Source organism: Protopterus annectens, chromosome 5.part0 (assembly GCF_019279795.1).
Source record: "Protopterus annectens isolate FY-2018-M chromosome 5.part0, PAN1.0, whole genome shotgun sequence".
NCBI classification, from domain to species: Eukaryota; Metazoa; Chordata; order Ceratodontiformes; family Protopteridae; genus Protopterus; species Protopterus annectens.
The window spans coordinates 96233724-96250280 of record NC_056735.1 but is presented as its reverse complement, the minus strand read 5'-3'; the positions used below and the strand labels follow the sequence as shown (position 1 = coordinate 96250280).

The window sequence follows — 16557 nt, the reverse complement described above, 5'->3', positions numbered from 1 at the left end:
ATTTAACAGTCATCAACCTCAGTCACAATAATCATCTCCATCCAAATACTTAACTATTTACTCATTGAATATTCAGAGTCTAACAAATAAAGTCACTGAGCTGCACTCATGGATAGCTCTCAATACCCCTCACATCCTCTCCCTATCTGAAACCTGGCTCAAGCCACACATCTCAAATAGTGAAATACTCCCACCAGGTTATAAAGTCTTCTGATCTGATAGACCTGTAAAAAAAGGTGGTGGCGTGGCCATCCTCTACTCAAACATTCTTAACCTCTCACCATACCCTTCCCCAATTCCTGACTTCCTCCCAGCTGAAATCATCATCCTTAACTGCCATCTGAATCCCCACAAAAAACTTGCAATTGCCTCTATCTACCTTCCTCCTGGTAACAATCTGCCCATTCTTGAAAACATCCTATCCTGGTTCTCCCACAACATACCATATGAGACACTTTTCCTTGGTGATGTCAACATTGATTGGTCCAAACTCACAACTGACTCCCCTCAACTCACTATCCACCTACACGGCTTCCACCAACTTATAACATCTCCCACTCCCTTCCATAAAAATTCCTCTTCCAGCTCCATCATAGACTGGATCCTTACTAATTCCCCGCACCAATACCACAATCCTACCACCTTACCTGACCCCCTCAGTGATCATCTCCCTACCACCATCTTAAGACACTACTCCCATATTCCTAAACCCCACCTTATTAAAGACTGTCGAAAACTATCGACTTTCAATTCATCCCGATTTAACTCCATTCTCCACAACATAGATTGGTCCAATCTAAAACACCTCCCCCTAAACTATGCTGTAAGCACTTTCAATAGCATCTTCATAAATACTCTAAACTCCTTAGCTCCCTCTAGGAAGATCAGAGTAAAATCAAACCATGCTCCCTGGCTCTCCAAAGAGACCAGGTCCCTTATGAAACAGAGAGATCATGCTTGGAAAACCTGGACTAAAACTAAACAACCAGCTTTTCTTCAAAAATACAGGCAACTGAGGAACCTTGCAAGAAAACATACAACTAATGACAAAAAGTTATACTATAGCTCAGCTTAACAACAAATCCAATCCTCAAAAATTTTGGTCAACTCTCAACAACATCCTCTATCCTGGAAAGCCCTCTAATCCCTCCCCATACCCTAACTCTTCCTCTCAGGAAACAGCTACCCTCCTGAATAAACACTTTATCTCTTCCATCCAAAATCTGGTAACCTCTAAGCCAAACTCTACTTCGACACCCACCTCTCCAAGTCCCACTAACACAACTTTGTTTTCTTTTGAGCCAGTTCCCATTACTTACATCAAATCTCTACTTCTCAAGCTAAAACCTTGCTCTCCTTCCACTGACAATCTATCTCCTACATTCCTCAAACTTGCTGCTGACTCAATTGCCTATCCTGTATCTATACTAATTAATTTATATATTCTGGAATCAACTGTCCCCACCCTTTGGAAATCTTTCTTCTCTATCCCTATTCATAAAGGTGGAAACTCCACTGACCTCTCAAACTACCGACCCATTGCCATTCTGTCCCCCCTCTCCAAGATATTAGAAAAATGTATTCACTCACAGCTTCTCAATCACCTCCTCACACACCACTTACTTACCCCTACCCAACATGGATTTCGTCCTCACCACAGCACCACCACTGCCCTCCTTTCCTTCACTCATATCATTGCAGAGGCCCTAGACAACAATAAACTAATTTTCTGTCTCTTCCTAGATCTCTCCAAAGCCTTCGATACTGTCTCCCATCCTCTTATTACTATCCAAACTCACAAATCTCCACCTATCCCCCTCCGCACTTGCCTGGTTTAATAATTACCTATCTGGCAGGGAACACTCTGTCAAATGGCTCTCATCCTTTTCACCTTTCCTTCTCATCTCCACTGGTGTTCCCCAAGGCTCCATCTTGGGACCCCTTTTGTTTAACATCTTCATCAATGATCTTTACACCTCATGCAAAGAATCCTCCCTTATTCAGTATGCCGACGACTCCACACTTATATCCATCTCAAATAACATTTCTGAACTACACTCCCTGACCCAACAGGCCCTACTATCCACTGAACAATCCAAACTCCTACTTTTCCTTCCCCGTTCTCTTTCTCATCACAAAACCTCCTTTTTTTATTACATCTTCTAACAATACAAATATCCAACCTGACACCCACACAAAACTCTTAGGGGTCATTATCGTTGACAAACTCAAGTTCAACTTACACATACTCCAATGTATAAAAAAACAAACCAGAAACTAGGTCTGCTATATCGGAACAAAAAATTCCTAACCCCTGAATCTAGACTTACCCTGGGCCAGGCACTCCTCCTCCCCTCCCTCTTATACGCCGCCCCAGATCTTACCAATATCCAGGCCTCCACTCTAAACAAACTGCAACAGACTTACCATAAAATAGCCAGATTCATTATTAACTCCCCATACAACTCACACCACTGCATTTCTTTAAACACTCTTCAATGGCTTGAACTTCCCCAGTGTCTATCTTATCACTTTCATATGCTACACTCTATTCTTTATAAACCCTCCTTCTGTCCATCTCTATCTTCCTTAGTCTCCATCTACATCCCATCCTGGACCCTCCGTACTTCTAACCAACTATTACTTGATGTCTACCACCCAAAAAGGTCGGTAGGCAAACTACTCTACAAACACTCCTTTGCCCATGCTTGGAACAAACTTCCCCTTAACTTACGTTCGATCTCCCACACCTCACACTTTAAAATGAACTAAAAGCTTATTTTCTCAATTCCAGAACCTGCCCTTGCCATGACCCTACCTAGTCTTCATTCACTTTATGTACCCTCAAAAGGACCATACTTAGTACCTCATTACACCTTTCTCTGCAATGTCTACTATGCATTTGCACAATTTTCTACAAACAAAAAATGTTAATTGTTAACCTGTTGAACTATATTAATGTAAAATTGTTACTTAGCTTCTTTTTAATGCAACTTTAACTTTATGCATGTATCCCAACATATATGAATCGTTTTGCTATAACTGCTATTATATCAATATTGTTTAAAATTGTACTTGTTTTAAAATGTATTACTGGAGGTTTTCTCCTCGGGTCTCCACTGAAAATGGGCCACAGGCCCAGTTGGACAAACCCGGTTAACAAATGTCAGTAAATAAATAAATAAATAATAAAACTTGTTATGTTTTTAAAACAGGATCTGCAAGTCTGAAAAGCAGTTTAATAAAAAGCAGCTCACAGTGGAAAGAACAACTGTCAGCCAAAGCAAGGTAACTAGAAAAAACATTATTTTATCAGAGTTAACCTGGGAAGCACATAGCCTAAACCACAGTAAACAGTTTTTTAGTATTTTGTTTTAATTTTGCTTGTTTATCACTGTGTTCTTTAGGGGTTGGCCCCCATTATCAGTTACTCTACAGGTAGCACACTTTACTATGATGGTTGGAGATCATAAGATAACATTATTCAACTCCAGTTGCTTGAATTTATTTTCAAATAGTAACACAGCAGTGCAGAGTTAGGAAGTGTTGCAGTCCTGCGTGCGCCATCCTTCAGATGACACAGTAAACTGAGGTCTCATTTGCCTAAGTTAGTGATGGCTCAGGTGTATGTAAAAGATCTCATGACACCTGTCAGTAAGAGAAGGGGGACATTATTTTATTCACATATATCCATTTGATATAAAATGGCAAAATACATTTTTACAACTGTTTATCTTTGCACATGAAGGTATAATAAAGAAAATTTTCAACCACTCCGCCTTTCTTGACATATTTTAATACATCAGGTAGAAATTTTCTTTTGTTATCTAAGACTTCTTCACACCAGCATTTCCACAGAAACTTTATACATGAAAACAGCATTTTATGAAGTGTCATATTTTTACTTCAACATTAGACACATAAAAAAGCTTTATTCATACCAATAACATCAGTATATGGACCTATCAACCACCTCAAAAGCATGCTGAGATGTTTCTTCTTCACAAAATGTGCATAATCTTTCCTGTTTATGTTTTTGTGGCATAAGCAGATAATTTATTAATACATAGCCTTTATAAACATGTTGATGATGCAGATCTTTTATATATTTCTTTACTGTCCTCACCACTTGGTAATCTAAATTTGTCCAAGACTCAGCGTAATAATATACCAACAATTATACCAATATGTCTATCTTGCCTTGCATTCTCAATATTTAATTTCCACAGAAACAGCCTTTTAATAATCATATAATTCCATGTTTTCTAAAGACTTATGTTTTTTTTTGTTGTTTAACCCTTTCCCAAAATTATGTGCACTTACACCTTAATATCTGACCTTATCTTATTGAGATTACATCTTAGTACCTGATCTGATCATCTTATTGGGGAATCCAGAATTACTTTCAGTACTCCACACATCTCACCCATCCTGATCCATCCTTCTGTTCCAGTAGGCTGGATCCAGCCAACTCCAAACTACTTATATCAGTGCCAAGAGTGCAGTCTAATTCGACACTGACAGCTTCCTCTCTCTCTCTCTTTCTGCTCTGATACCTTTGGATTGGGAAGGGACTCTGAGTCGGAGCATCAGTAGCGAGTTCCAAGGGGATGGCTCGATGCTGAGATTTTCAGAACCATATCTTCCCCCAGGACTTCACCACTAGATGCAGTAGCTCGAATCCAAGATGTGCCTCAGTGCTGGAACTCACCGGTGCTGAGGGTTTTATTCATCTTTGGATCACAAGAGACCATGAGTTCTGACAGTGGCTTCAACCTTTGAGGCTTTTGAAATGGTTTTGGGCATGCGAAGGATAAGGCATTCCTAATCACAGGAGACCATCCGTTCTGACAGTGGCTTCAACCTTTGAGGTTTTGAAATGGTTTTGGGCATGCGAAGGATAAGGCATTCTTATCTAGCTTGGTTCCACCCAAACCTCATCCAGATCTTGCTGCTACTTTTCCTCATCATCCAGCCAGACGGGGACATTTGGGACCTCAGGGTTTTGAAACAACATGTTACATTAGCTTCCAGTGTGATTCTCAACTCTCTGACCTCTGAACAGTACCAGGTCATAAGAAGCAGTTGGGCAAGTGAACCCACATCTCCTGAGTCATTCACGAAGGATACAGATTTAGATGAAGGGGAGGGGCTGCCCTCTTCCCCTTCAGAAAATGTCATTTTTGGTGAAATCCTTTAGCTCATGAAAAGAGGGGGGGGGTGATCATCTGAAGATTCTTTACTGGAGAAATGTGTATTTTTGAAAGCCTTTGGTCCTGGCTCCACATCATCCTAGGTGGTACCTCACATTGATCATCTTATTGACCTCAAACAGGCATGGAAGAACACTGATGTGGTGGAGTTGATACCCAAAAAGCTGGACAGGGTATTAGCAGCTCCGAGGACAGGATACATTGAAGCAAAGGTCCAGCAGTGGATGCTGTGTTCGTAGCAGCAGCCACCAAAAAGGAATTATCCATGGAAAGTTCCTCTATCCATCCTCTAGTAGGGAGTCTTGGGCATTGAACAGGATTGTGGAAATGGACTTGCCTTTGGGCAAAGGTTGCTGAGGAGTCACTGAATTACTTTGGTCATGTGATCATATTCCAGAGAGACCTGACTAAGGAGCGCTCCGAGTTTCCCTCTCTAGGGTATTGCCTGCAGATGTTCAGAACAAAGTGGACTGACCGCTATCTACTCTACAGTCAGCTTCCAATGTGGCCATGTGACTGCTTTCTAATGCAGCTGATGGCTTGGCCAGAGCGACAGGCACAGGTCTTGGTGTACGATGATATGCCTGGATGCATCTTGCAGTTTTGTAGAATGCTTTAAGAAATCCTTCATTAGTACCCCATATGATGGCTCCACACTTTGTGGACCCAACTTTGAAGACACACTAACCAGGAGCTAGTAGGATGGCAAGACTGTCTCTGCAGTGGGCATCCGTGTTTCCACTCCCCAAAGATCCTTTTCTAGGAATCAGAGGGCAGGGAAAAAGATGTGGTTGTGTAAGTCACAGAGTTCTTATCATGACTCTCTTGGTGACAGATCTCCATATGGCAGAAGTGGATGAAATTCCATGGATGTTGCCCAAGAGGCAGACTGCATAACTAAGACTTCTGTGACTGTTATACTGAGAAGTCATATCAGCATCCTTGAAGGGTTACCCGACTGCTGCATTCTGGAGGCAGTCGGGAGGGGGTGCTTATCCTTGCACCCTCAAGCCTGGCAAGGCATAACAGAACATTTGTGGGTGATAATCATAATTTCCAGAAGCTTCCCTTTCCTCTTCCTCTTATGAAAAAGAAGGTCATTCCCCACATTCCATACAGCCAATGGGAAACAGCAGTAGAAATAACCAAGGTGCTAGAAAATAAGGTCATCCTACCAGTCCCCCAAAACCAGCCAAAATCTGGAGTCTACTTAAGGTTCTTTTTAGTACTAAAGAAAATGGGAGACCTTGCACCAATTTTGGATCTCAGTCACCTAGATCAATTCATGAAGCAGAGAAAATTTTGGATGGTCGCAGTTCAGCCCATATTGCCTCATAGGTTCATAGGTTCATACTAGGCTATCTGCCCTGGGGCATGTATAAGCCTAGCCCGATTGTGTTTGGCTTACGCCACCCCTTGATTTGAGTATACTGTGCCCTTTTTAAAGTTTAGTTTACTGTGCCTCTGTCTAATAGTGACACGGAAGTAATCCCTGGGACAAACCTACGATCCCCCATCCACTCATCAAGACTCTTCTTGAAGAGAGTCAGTGAGGTGCTCTGCCTAACATGAATTGGAATTCTATTCCAGAGCGAAGGGAGCCTCTGGGTTATGAATCTGTCCCTCCAGCATGTTCTATTTATTTCTGTGCTGAGGTTCAAGTCCCTCGAGCGCGTGGCTGTAAGAGATTTAGATTTACTGAGGTGGAGCATGTCCATTAATTCTGGGTTGGACATAGCTTTATATGTCTGGCATAGATAACCTCGAAGTAGGCGGTATGCAACTGAGTAGAGCTGGAGTTTTTTTAATAGAGCAGCATATGGCATCTGGCACCTCTGATGAGGAAAGATGATCGGATGTGCTCAGTTGATCTGCAGGGCACTTACTGTCATGTGATGATAGAGAAGCATCCAGGAGATTCCTCCATTTCTGGCTGGGAGCCAAATGCTACCAGTTCAGAGCCCTGCCTTTCAGTTTAACCACAGCCCCCAGGGTGTTCACCAAGATAATGGTAGGGGTAGAGTCACACTTGTGTCTAGCATGGAATCAAGTCCTCGACGATTGGCTCCTAACTGCTGCTTCCGAGCATCTGCTACTACATCATTTGCACCTTCTGCTCCAGTTGTTACTGGACCTAAGTATAACAGTACATTTTTACAAGTGTCATTTGTTACCAACCCAACATGTAGAATTCAGTGTATACCACCTCAGCACAACTTTACAAATTGCTAGCTGTCATCACCACAGGGTTACATCTTTATGTCTAACAGCCATGCAGGTGACTCATCATCTCTCTCCTTAAATGTGGTTAATTCTGTGTCTCCTGGTCTAATGGCATCCACAATTCAAATGATTCCATGAGCCAGCTACCATATGAGAGAGCTTCAGTGAATGTAGCAGTGCAGTGGTCCCAGACCTTTCACCCATTACATGCAAAGATTTGACTTGCAGGCAACACATCACTAGGGGGACAACCTCTCCTTCAGTAACCAAAGGCTGACCTTTTCACAAAGATTTGCCTGTAGCAGTAGTAACCACAGATGCCTCCCTTATAGGCTGGTAGGTGGGGCATTTCCAAGGGAGGATGATCCAAGGCACATGCTCAACTTTAGAGGCCAGTCTTTACATCAGTGTCTTAGAGATGAGGGTGGTCCTCCTAGCATTGTAGGCATTCCAGGATGTCGTCCCCAAGGCTGTGATTTCCATGCAGTCAGACAACATGGTAGTTTAATGGTACATCAACAAACAAGGAGGAACCCCTTCCTCCCTCCTAAGTTGAGAGGCCATAAAAGTTTGGCAGTGGGTGACATCTTCACACCATTTTGTGATGACAGTGCACATCCTGTGGTCTTCCAATGTTAGGCAGACAAATTGAGCCGGACTACCCTAACACCTCATGAGTGATCAAACCAACAATGGCAACTTTCATTTTTCATCACTTGGAACAAGCTTGCTGTGAACTATTCACCTCCTACCTCAACAAGTGCAGAAGCTACTTTGCCCTGATCCCTCCACAGGGTCAGTCACCTATGGATGCTCTGGTCCATGATTGACTCTTGGGCCTCCTGTATGCATTTCCCCCATTAACGCTTGTGACGTCCATTCTCTGGACCAGTGATGAAGGAGCCTAAGTCCTCAGGACTGACAGCAGTGGGGAATAATCACTTTGAGAAAAATAGACAGAAACAGTATTTTCAAAGACAGCCTTCTGTACCAGGTACACTTTCCCTTAAGAGCACACACAGAATGCACACTCCAGTCCTGGGGCTGGGCTTCCACTCCAAGCCCCAAATAAGACTCCCACTGACCACTATAGAGCTGAGTCCTTAGCCGGGTGTTCCAAGCAAAGTCCTCCACCATCCTCACTGTGAAATCAGTGCTCTCAGTGTCCCTGTTCAAAGTAGCTGTCATGCACACTTTGAGATTTGATTTTCACTCACACACACACACACACACACACACACACACACACACACACACACACACACACACACACACACACATGGGAAAGGCTGGCACAGCTTACCTGCTCTGCCACTTCCACCCATACTGTAACGTAGAGTTGCTCCCACCAGAACACCTGAAGCCAGCTACTTTAAGGCTGTTACCAGGGTACCCAATTACAATTATTAAAATTAATACTTATACAAATGCTAGTATTTCACCAAGCAGCAAGACTTTCAGGAATGTGAAGCCACAGTGCCACTAAATAAATGCAAGTACTCTCAAAAGTTAAATATTTTCTAAAAGACCAGCCACAATGAAAGGTATAGATATATTTAATAATAATTAATAAAGAAGACATGACAGTACTGAATTTCTGTTTACAATAAACACCAGAGTTTCAATCACTGGAAATAAAAAAACAACGCAGATGGATAGACACAGCCAGATTAAAAAACAAAACATTGACGAAACAGACATTGGTAACCTCCAAACTCTGGATCCCACCCAGTTCGGGTTTGTGAAAGGCAGATCATGCCTCCTGAACCTGATCGACTTCTTTGAAGCAGTCACCAAAGCCGTAGATGAGGGTAAGGTGGTTCACACAGCCTATCTTGACCTCGCCAAGGCTTTCGACACCATCCCTCATTCTGGAATTATAGCTAAACTCACTAAACTAGGTATAAATCCACACATCACAAGATGGGTTGCCAACTGGCTCACTGACAGAACCCACACTGTAAAAGTTGCAGACTCCAAATCTGACATCAAAGCAGTGACAAGTGGAGTACCACAGGGTTCCATCCTGGGACCTCTCCTCTTTGGTATCTACTTCTCTGAAGTACAGGCTAACACCGGAGGCCTCTGGCTAACAAAGTTCGCAGATGACTGCAAACTAGGAGCCATAGTCAAGTCCCCAAATGATGTGGACATCCTACAGAAGGGACTCGCTGAGACAGTTGCCTAGTGTCAGAGCTGTGGCCTCAAGCTCAATGCCAAAAAGTGCAGTGTCATCCCCTTTGTTAAAAACTCTGTACCCATGAACTGCCACATAGGCAGCTATCTAGTTAACACCAAATGTGTGATAAGAGACCTTGGGACCCAGGTGGACAGTAGTCTCTCCTTTGATAGTCACATCGCCACAGTAGTCAGGAAGTCCTTCTACGTGGCACACCTCATCATAAAAGGGTTCTCATCCAGGAAAAAAGAGGTCATTGTTCCCCTCTACTCAACACTCATTAGACCCATTATAGAGTACAACGCCCCTTTTGGAATGTACCTCACAAGACATCTGCAGCAGCTGGAAAGGCCACAGAAGTACTTCACAAAGAGGATTACTGACCTCAAACAAATGCCCTACACTGACCGCCTCAAAAAACTCCAGCTTTACTCCGTAGCATATCGACTACTACAAGGTGATCTCTGCCTAACATATAAAGCTATGTCAAACGCAGAGCTGTTGGACATGCTACACCTAAAGAAATCCCAGTCCCTCTGAGCTACACGCTCTAGGGACCTAAACCTTGTCTCCACAATAAACAGGACATGCTGGAGGTATTGATTCCTGTATCAGAAACTTCCCATACTCTGGAACAGGCTGCCCATCTATGTCAAGAATAGTTCTTCATTAGCATTCTTCAAGAAAAATCTTGATGAGTGGATGGGAAATAGGAAATACACCCCGGGGATCACTTCTGTGTCTCTGCTCGACAGTGACACAGGTAAATAACTTTCTTGGGTGGCGTAAACCAGGGAACCTTGTTGGCTAGGCTTACATAGGCCCTTGGGCTGATAGCCTAGTACCTACCTATGAACCTATAAAAAACAAACATTTAGCTAATCTCACTATATTTTTTTTAACTGACTGAAGAATTACTGCTCCCTAGTTACTTACTAAAACAAGGCAAGAAAAAGGCAGATGAGTGTCTTGTCAGGTCCAAGAAAAGAGTGCAAACCTCACGTATCTCACTAGTATTCAAGTGCAATTTCAGTGCTGGCTACAGAATGACATCACATCTGGTCACCTGACTCTGGTTCCCACACTACCCTCTTACTAGAAACTGAACCAGAATCTGGCACTGATGTTTCACATTACACACACAGAATATTAGCTAAGGTTTTTTACAGCATCTTGGAACTGTAAAACAATTCCAACACTTCCCCCCTTGCTGCAGTAACTAATGAGCCATTCTCTGGCACCCCAGGGTAGCAATTAGTTCACCATTAAGTACACTAGAGCAGGATCCCAGCCTAGCCTTTTCACAGACACTACATCTCTGGCTGCATTCAGACCTTTCAGATAAAATCTTTATGGCCTCAACCAAGTCTTTTAATTTCGGACTATTTTTCTTAAGGTTAGCTGAGGTTAACCCATTCCCTTCCGGCATCCTCTGTTAAAATATATACATTTCATCAGTTACAGCAATACAGTCTGGCATACATGTGTGAAAGCTGCCAGCCTAGCTAGATAGAATTGTCTACAAAATTTTATGTCAATTGTTAATATTAATATAATCAACAGGCTTGTTTTACAAATGTAAAGAGAACTATACGTTATGATTAAACTATATGTTGTACTGAGCTTCAAAAATGTAGCCACAGTGCAACCCTGCTGGAACAAAGCTGAGAAGTCAAGCATTTTACGACTGTTTGATCTCAAGCTCAGAGACATATCCACATAAAATATTTTTTGATAGTGGTGAGTTAGCCACATCACATCCTAATTGGCTTGCAGTGGTGTGGATAGTGAAGTCCTGTAGCTTGTGTACAGTGATGACTGAAGGTGTTTTTGTACTCTAAATCAGCCACACAGTGAATATTCAGAGTTCAGATCACAATTGTTTTATTTCATTTCTTAACATAGTCAGGGAGAGCAGGCAAGCATGTCAGCAGAGGAGTATGGTAAGCTGACAAGGAGCCAGCTGGCTGAGATGTGCCAAGCCAAAGGACTGGTGCATGGAAACCTGACTAAGGCAGACATGATTGCAGCTTTGGTCACAGCTGTATCAGAGAATAGCAACCAGGAGGATGATCAGACTAGCCGTGGAGATGTACAACACTCAGAGAATGGACACCTCAACATTTCTACAGAGGACTTAAAAATCCATCTGGAGCTAAAGAGACTTGAGTTGGAGGCCAGACGTTTGGAACCAGAAGCAGCAGAGAAACTGAGACATCTACAGGGTGGGAGAAGGAGAAACTGCTGTGCCAGGAAGCTGAGGAGAAGGAGAGGCAGCGGCAGCACGAAAAGGAGATGCTGACTTCGACAGAGTCATGGAGGTAATGGAGAAGGGAGTAACTGGACCCCAGAAGCACAAAAGGTCAGTAAATTTCTTCTGCAGTTTAAAGAGGGGGATCATTTTGATAGTTTCATTCATATGTTTGAGAGGGTATGTAAACAGTATGATGCTGACCAAAGGCTCTGGGTACGGGTCCTTACCTCCTTACTCCATGGTAAAGCTGTGTTGTCCAAGATATCTGATCGTGAATTTTTTGATTATACTGCTAAGAATTGTTTGCTAGAATTTTTTAAGCTAACACCTCAAGCTTGTAGGAAAATGTTTCGTGAGTATAGATGCAAGGCAGATGAAAGTGTGTGTGTGAATATGTTGCTGAACTGAGCACTTATTTTCATAGGTGGGTGAGTGGATGACAGGTCACCACTTTTGAAGGGCTGTCAGACCTTTTGGTGAGGGAACAAGCCCTTAGCACTTTGCCTGAGGACATGAAGATCTGGTTAGCTGATAGACAATGTACTACTTCAGATGAGTTGGTGAAGAAGGAAGACCTATACATAGCAAGCAGGGACTCACTGCACAGGAAAGGGACACCCAGTGCTGCTCATGGGTCTAAAGAACCCATGGTGGGTATCCCAGACTGCCCCAACAGAACCTGCCAGTAGCAGGGAAGCCACTAGTCCTAGTACATGTCCAGGACCTAGGGTTAAATGTTTTGAATGCAATCAGTGGGACCATGTGGCATGTAGATGTCCACGGAGGCAAGGCGGGGAACAGAAGTTGTGAGAGCCAGTAAGTGGGAAAGACAAAATGCCAATAGGTTGTCTTGAGACAACAGGGGCACCAAACTACCATGTTGTAGATGTCTTGATTGGTTCATAGGTAGGTACTAGGCTATCTGCCCGAGGGCATGTATAAGCCTAGCCAGAGTCTGTCGGCTTTCGCCGCCCCATTGATTAATTAACTGAGCCTCTGTCAAGCAGAGCCAATGAAGTGATCCCAGGGGTGTATTTTCTGTTACCCATCTACTCGTCAAGGCTTCTCTTGAAGAGTGTTAGTGAGGGGCTCTACCTAATGTAGTTAGGAATTTTGTTCCAAAGCATGGGGAGTCTGTGTGAAAGGAATCTATCCCTCCAGCATGTTCTGTTTATTGTTGTGGCAAGGTTTAGCTCACTAGAGCACGTGCTTGCAGTGACTTGGATTTTTTTAGGTGGAGCATGTCCATCAATTCTGAGTTGGACATGGCTTTGTAAGTCAGGCAGAGATCACCTCTGAGTAAGCGATATGTCAGTGAGTACTGCCGGAGTTTTTCAGTCGGGCTGCACAGGGCATATGTTTGAGGCCAGTAATCCTCTTGGTGAGGTGCTTTTGTGGTCTTTCCAGCTGTTGGAAATGTCTTATGAGGTATTCTATGATGGGTGTGATGAGTGATGAGTAGAGGGGCACTATAACCTCTCTATTTCTAGATGTGAACCCCTTAGTAATTACATGGGCCACATAGAAGGATTTCTTAACTACTTTGGCAATATGATTGTCAAAGGAGAGATTACTATCTACCTGGGTCCCCAGATCTCTTATTACCTCTTCTGTATTAAGGGGGCTGCCGCCTATGTGGTAATTCATGGGTGTTTTGTTTTTCCCAAACGGGATGACTATACATTTTTTGGCATTTAGCTTAAGGCCATGACTTTGGCACCAGGTGTCTGTCTCAGTAAGGCCTTTTTGAAGGATGTCCATGTCAGCCGGAGAGACAATTATGGCTCCCAGTTTGCAGTTATCAACAAACTTGGTTATCCATAGTCCTCCTGCGTTTGCCTGTACTTCTGAGAAATATATGCCGAACAGTAAGGGTCCCAGAACCAAGCATTGCGGGACATCACTTGTGACTGGTTTAGAGTCGGACCTGGAGCCCGCTATTCTTACCGTGTGAGTTCTGATTATAAGCCATTTGGCAACCCATCTTGTGATGTAGGGGTTTATGTTCTGGCTGGTGAGTTTTTCTATAATACCTGAGTAAGGAATGGTGTCGAACACCTTGGCGAGATCAAGGTAGGCTGTGTGAACCACCTTTCTCTCATTTATGGCCTTGGTGACTGTCTCGAAGAAGTCAACCAGGTTTAGTAGGCATGATCTGCCCTTAACAAAGCCGAACTGGGTCGGGTCAAGTGTTTGGAGGTTCCCATTGTCTTTGTTAATGAGTTCCATGGCGATGCGCTCCATAGCCTTGCAGACCAGGCTAGACAGGCTTATGGGGCGATAGTTACCAGGGTCAGTTGTAGCCCCTCCTTTGTGGAGCAGAATAATCGTTGCTGTGCATCATTCTGTGGGCACGTAGCCTGTGGAGAGGCTGAGGTTGAACAGGGTGTTTAGGTGGGGGGTTAGTTCGTTCTGTAGTTCGTGCAAGACGCAGCCTGGGACACCGTCTGGCCCCATTGATGCTGTGTTTTTGGCTTTTGAAAGGGCTGTTTTTACCTGTGCATCTGTGATTTCCGGGACACTACACTTTTCCGGTATTGTTGTGGGCCCTTTTGAAGGTGAGAGGGAGGTGAAGTTTGCACTAAATCTATCTGCCAGGTTGTTGGCAATATCAGTAGGTTCAGTATATTTTGTGCTGTTTTGCACTAACTCAGAGCATATCTGCGAGTTGCCACTTAGATTCTTGACATAGCTAAAGAAGGCTTTGTGGTTATCTTTCGAATCCTTGGCTATTTTTCTTTTGAAGTTAGCCTTGGATGATTTTATGAGGGACCTTAGTTTCTTACTGATACTGATCGGGGATGTCTTTCCTCCTTGGGATTTGCTTTTTTTCTGAGCAAGTTTCCTCATTTTGTTGTATAACCTGTTTATGGCAGGGGACCACCAGACTGGTTCCCTTTTCTTAGGGGAATGAGTCATGGTTTTTCTAGGGATGGCACGATCCATGCATCCTTGTAGGTGCTCATAGACTGCAATTGTAAATGATTCTGCATCTTGGGCAGTGTTATCCTTTAGCATGGGGGCTGTGAAACCTACCACCTCTGCCTTAAGTAAGGTGAAGTTTGCTTTAGAAAAGTTTTTCACTGTGGTTTTCTTGGCTGGAGGTGGTGGTGGGGTGTGGATATCCAGGGTGATTAGTCTATGGTCTGATCTAACCAGTGACGGGTTGTCCTCCGGTATGAAACACCTGTCACCCATGTTGGTGATGGCCAGGTCCAATATGTTGTGGCCTCTGGTAGGGGAGTTTACCAGCTGATCCAGTGCATTTGAATTTATAAATTCCAGGAAGCGCTGAGCCTGGGAGTTTGTACTCAAGTAGTTTTCCCAGTTAATGGTAGGGTAATTGAAATCACCCAATATCAGGGTGTTCTGTAGGACCTTTATGTTTTCCAGTGTCTCCAGAAAGGCGGAGTGGTGGTCCTGGGTCATGGAGGGTGATCTGTAGCAGGCCACAATTTGCATTGCAGATTTGCCCGATGTTAGCTGCACATGGATGATCTCAGAGGTATCATGCTGCGCCACTAACCTGGAGGTGTGGGTATCCTTGATGAATATGGATACACCCCCTCCTTTTGTGTTTCGGTCCATGTTCTGTGGCCAAAATGTGTGGTATGAGTTATAGCTCAGTAGTGCTGGAGTGCTCTCTGGAGCCTTGAACCAGGTTTCAGTTACTGCACAGATGTCAACGTTCTCCAAACTTAGGAGTGCTTTGAGCGGATGCATTGTGAGATTTAAACTCCTGGCGTTGGGTAGCATAACCCTCATTTTTTTACTTGTGCTGTTTACGGAGGTGGGTTTGAATTTTGAGCCTTGCCCAAAAAATGCACTATGGCGGCAGCAAGAGCCTTGGCCAGAATTCGAAAGCCAAGGGGGTGACAGGTGCAAGCCATCTCTTGCGAAGCAACATGGCTTGTAGAGCATGTCATCCCAGGCTGACAGACACTGGATCCCCTTTGAATGTCAGGGTCATACCCGCCTGGGCTACATGATCAGAGAGCTCTTCCTTGTCTCTTTTCATGTAGTCCAGGGAGGTACGTCTCAGGTCATTCACACCAACATGAACAATGACAGAGTCATATTTGTACTTGTTCTGGAGTGACCTAAGTGCTTGTGTTATGTGACGGATTCTGTCTCCCGACAGGCAGCTAACAGTAACCTTCTCCTTGTCCAGCCTAGTGAGTGGGGCGTCAGTGTGCCTGACTATAGAGTTGCCTATTACTAGTGTGTTAGGTATGTTATTTCACCTTAAGGATTGTGATTGTGCGGCACACTGATTATGTGTTTTATGTGTTGTCTGGTTTGTTACGGGAGGTGCAGGTTTTGTGGGTGTCTGCTTTGGAGCTCTCTGATGCTTTTGCAGGTTTTTATTTAGTGCCTCCGAGTATGATTTTGTGTATTTATGTGTATTTTTTGCCAGTGCTGGTTTAGTATGTCTGTGTGAGGCCGGAGGTGTGGTGCAAGTGTTAACCTTCTCCTCATGACTGTCTGTTCCAGTCTTGGGTGGAGAGAGCTTAGCCTCCAATTTATCTATATAATTGCATCTCTCGCATATGTTAATGATTTGTGGTAGGAGGAGAGGGTTGTCTGTGTACATGAGACAGTTATAACATTGCCTCAGGATACTCGGGTTCACCTGCTGGACTGGAGAGTACACCTGAAGTTGCCCTTTGGTCATGTCTGAATAGTAG

At 43.7% G+C, this 16557-nt stretch overlaps 1 protein-coding gene across 1 annotated transcript in view; it reads left to right on the top strand.

Moving 5' to 3' along the window:
• LOC122802503 (multidrug resistance-associated protein 1-like) overlaps window positions 1-16557 on the top strand; it is a 1262326-nt gene that overhangs the window by 763695 nt on the left and 482074 nt on the right. The window contains exon 16 of the mRNA XM_044072155.1: window positions 3216-3288. Coding sequence (XP_043928090.1) covers window positions 3216-3288 — 73 coding nt within the window. The remainder of the gene's footprint in view (window positions 1-3215; window positions 3289-16557) is intronic.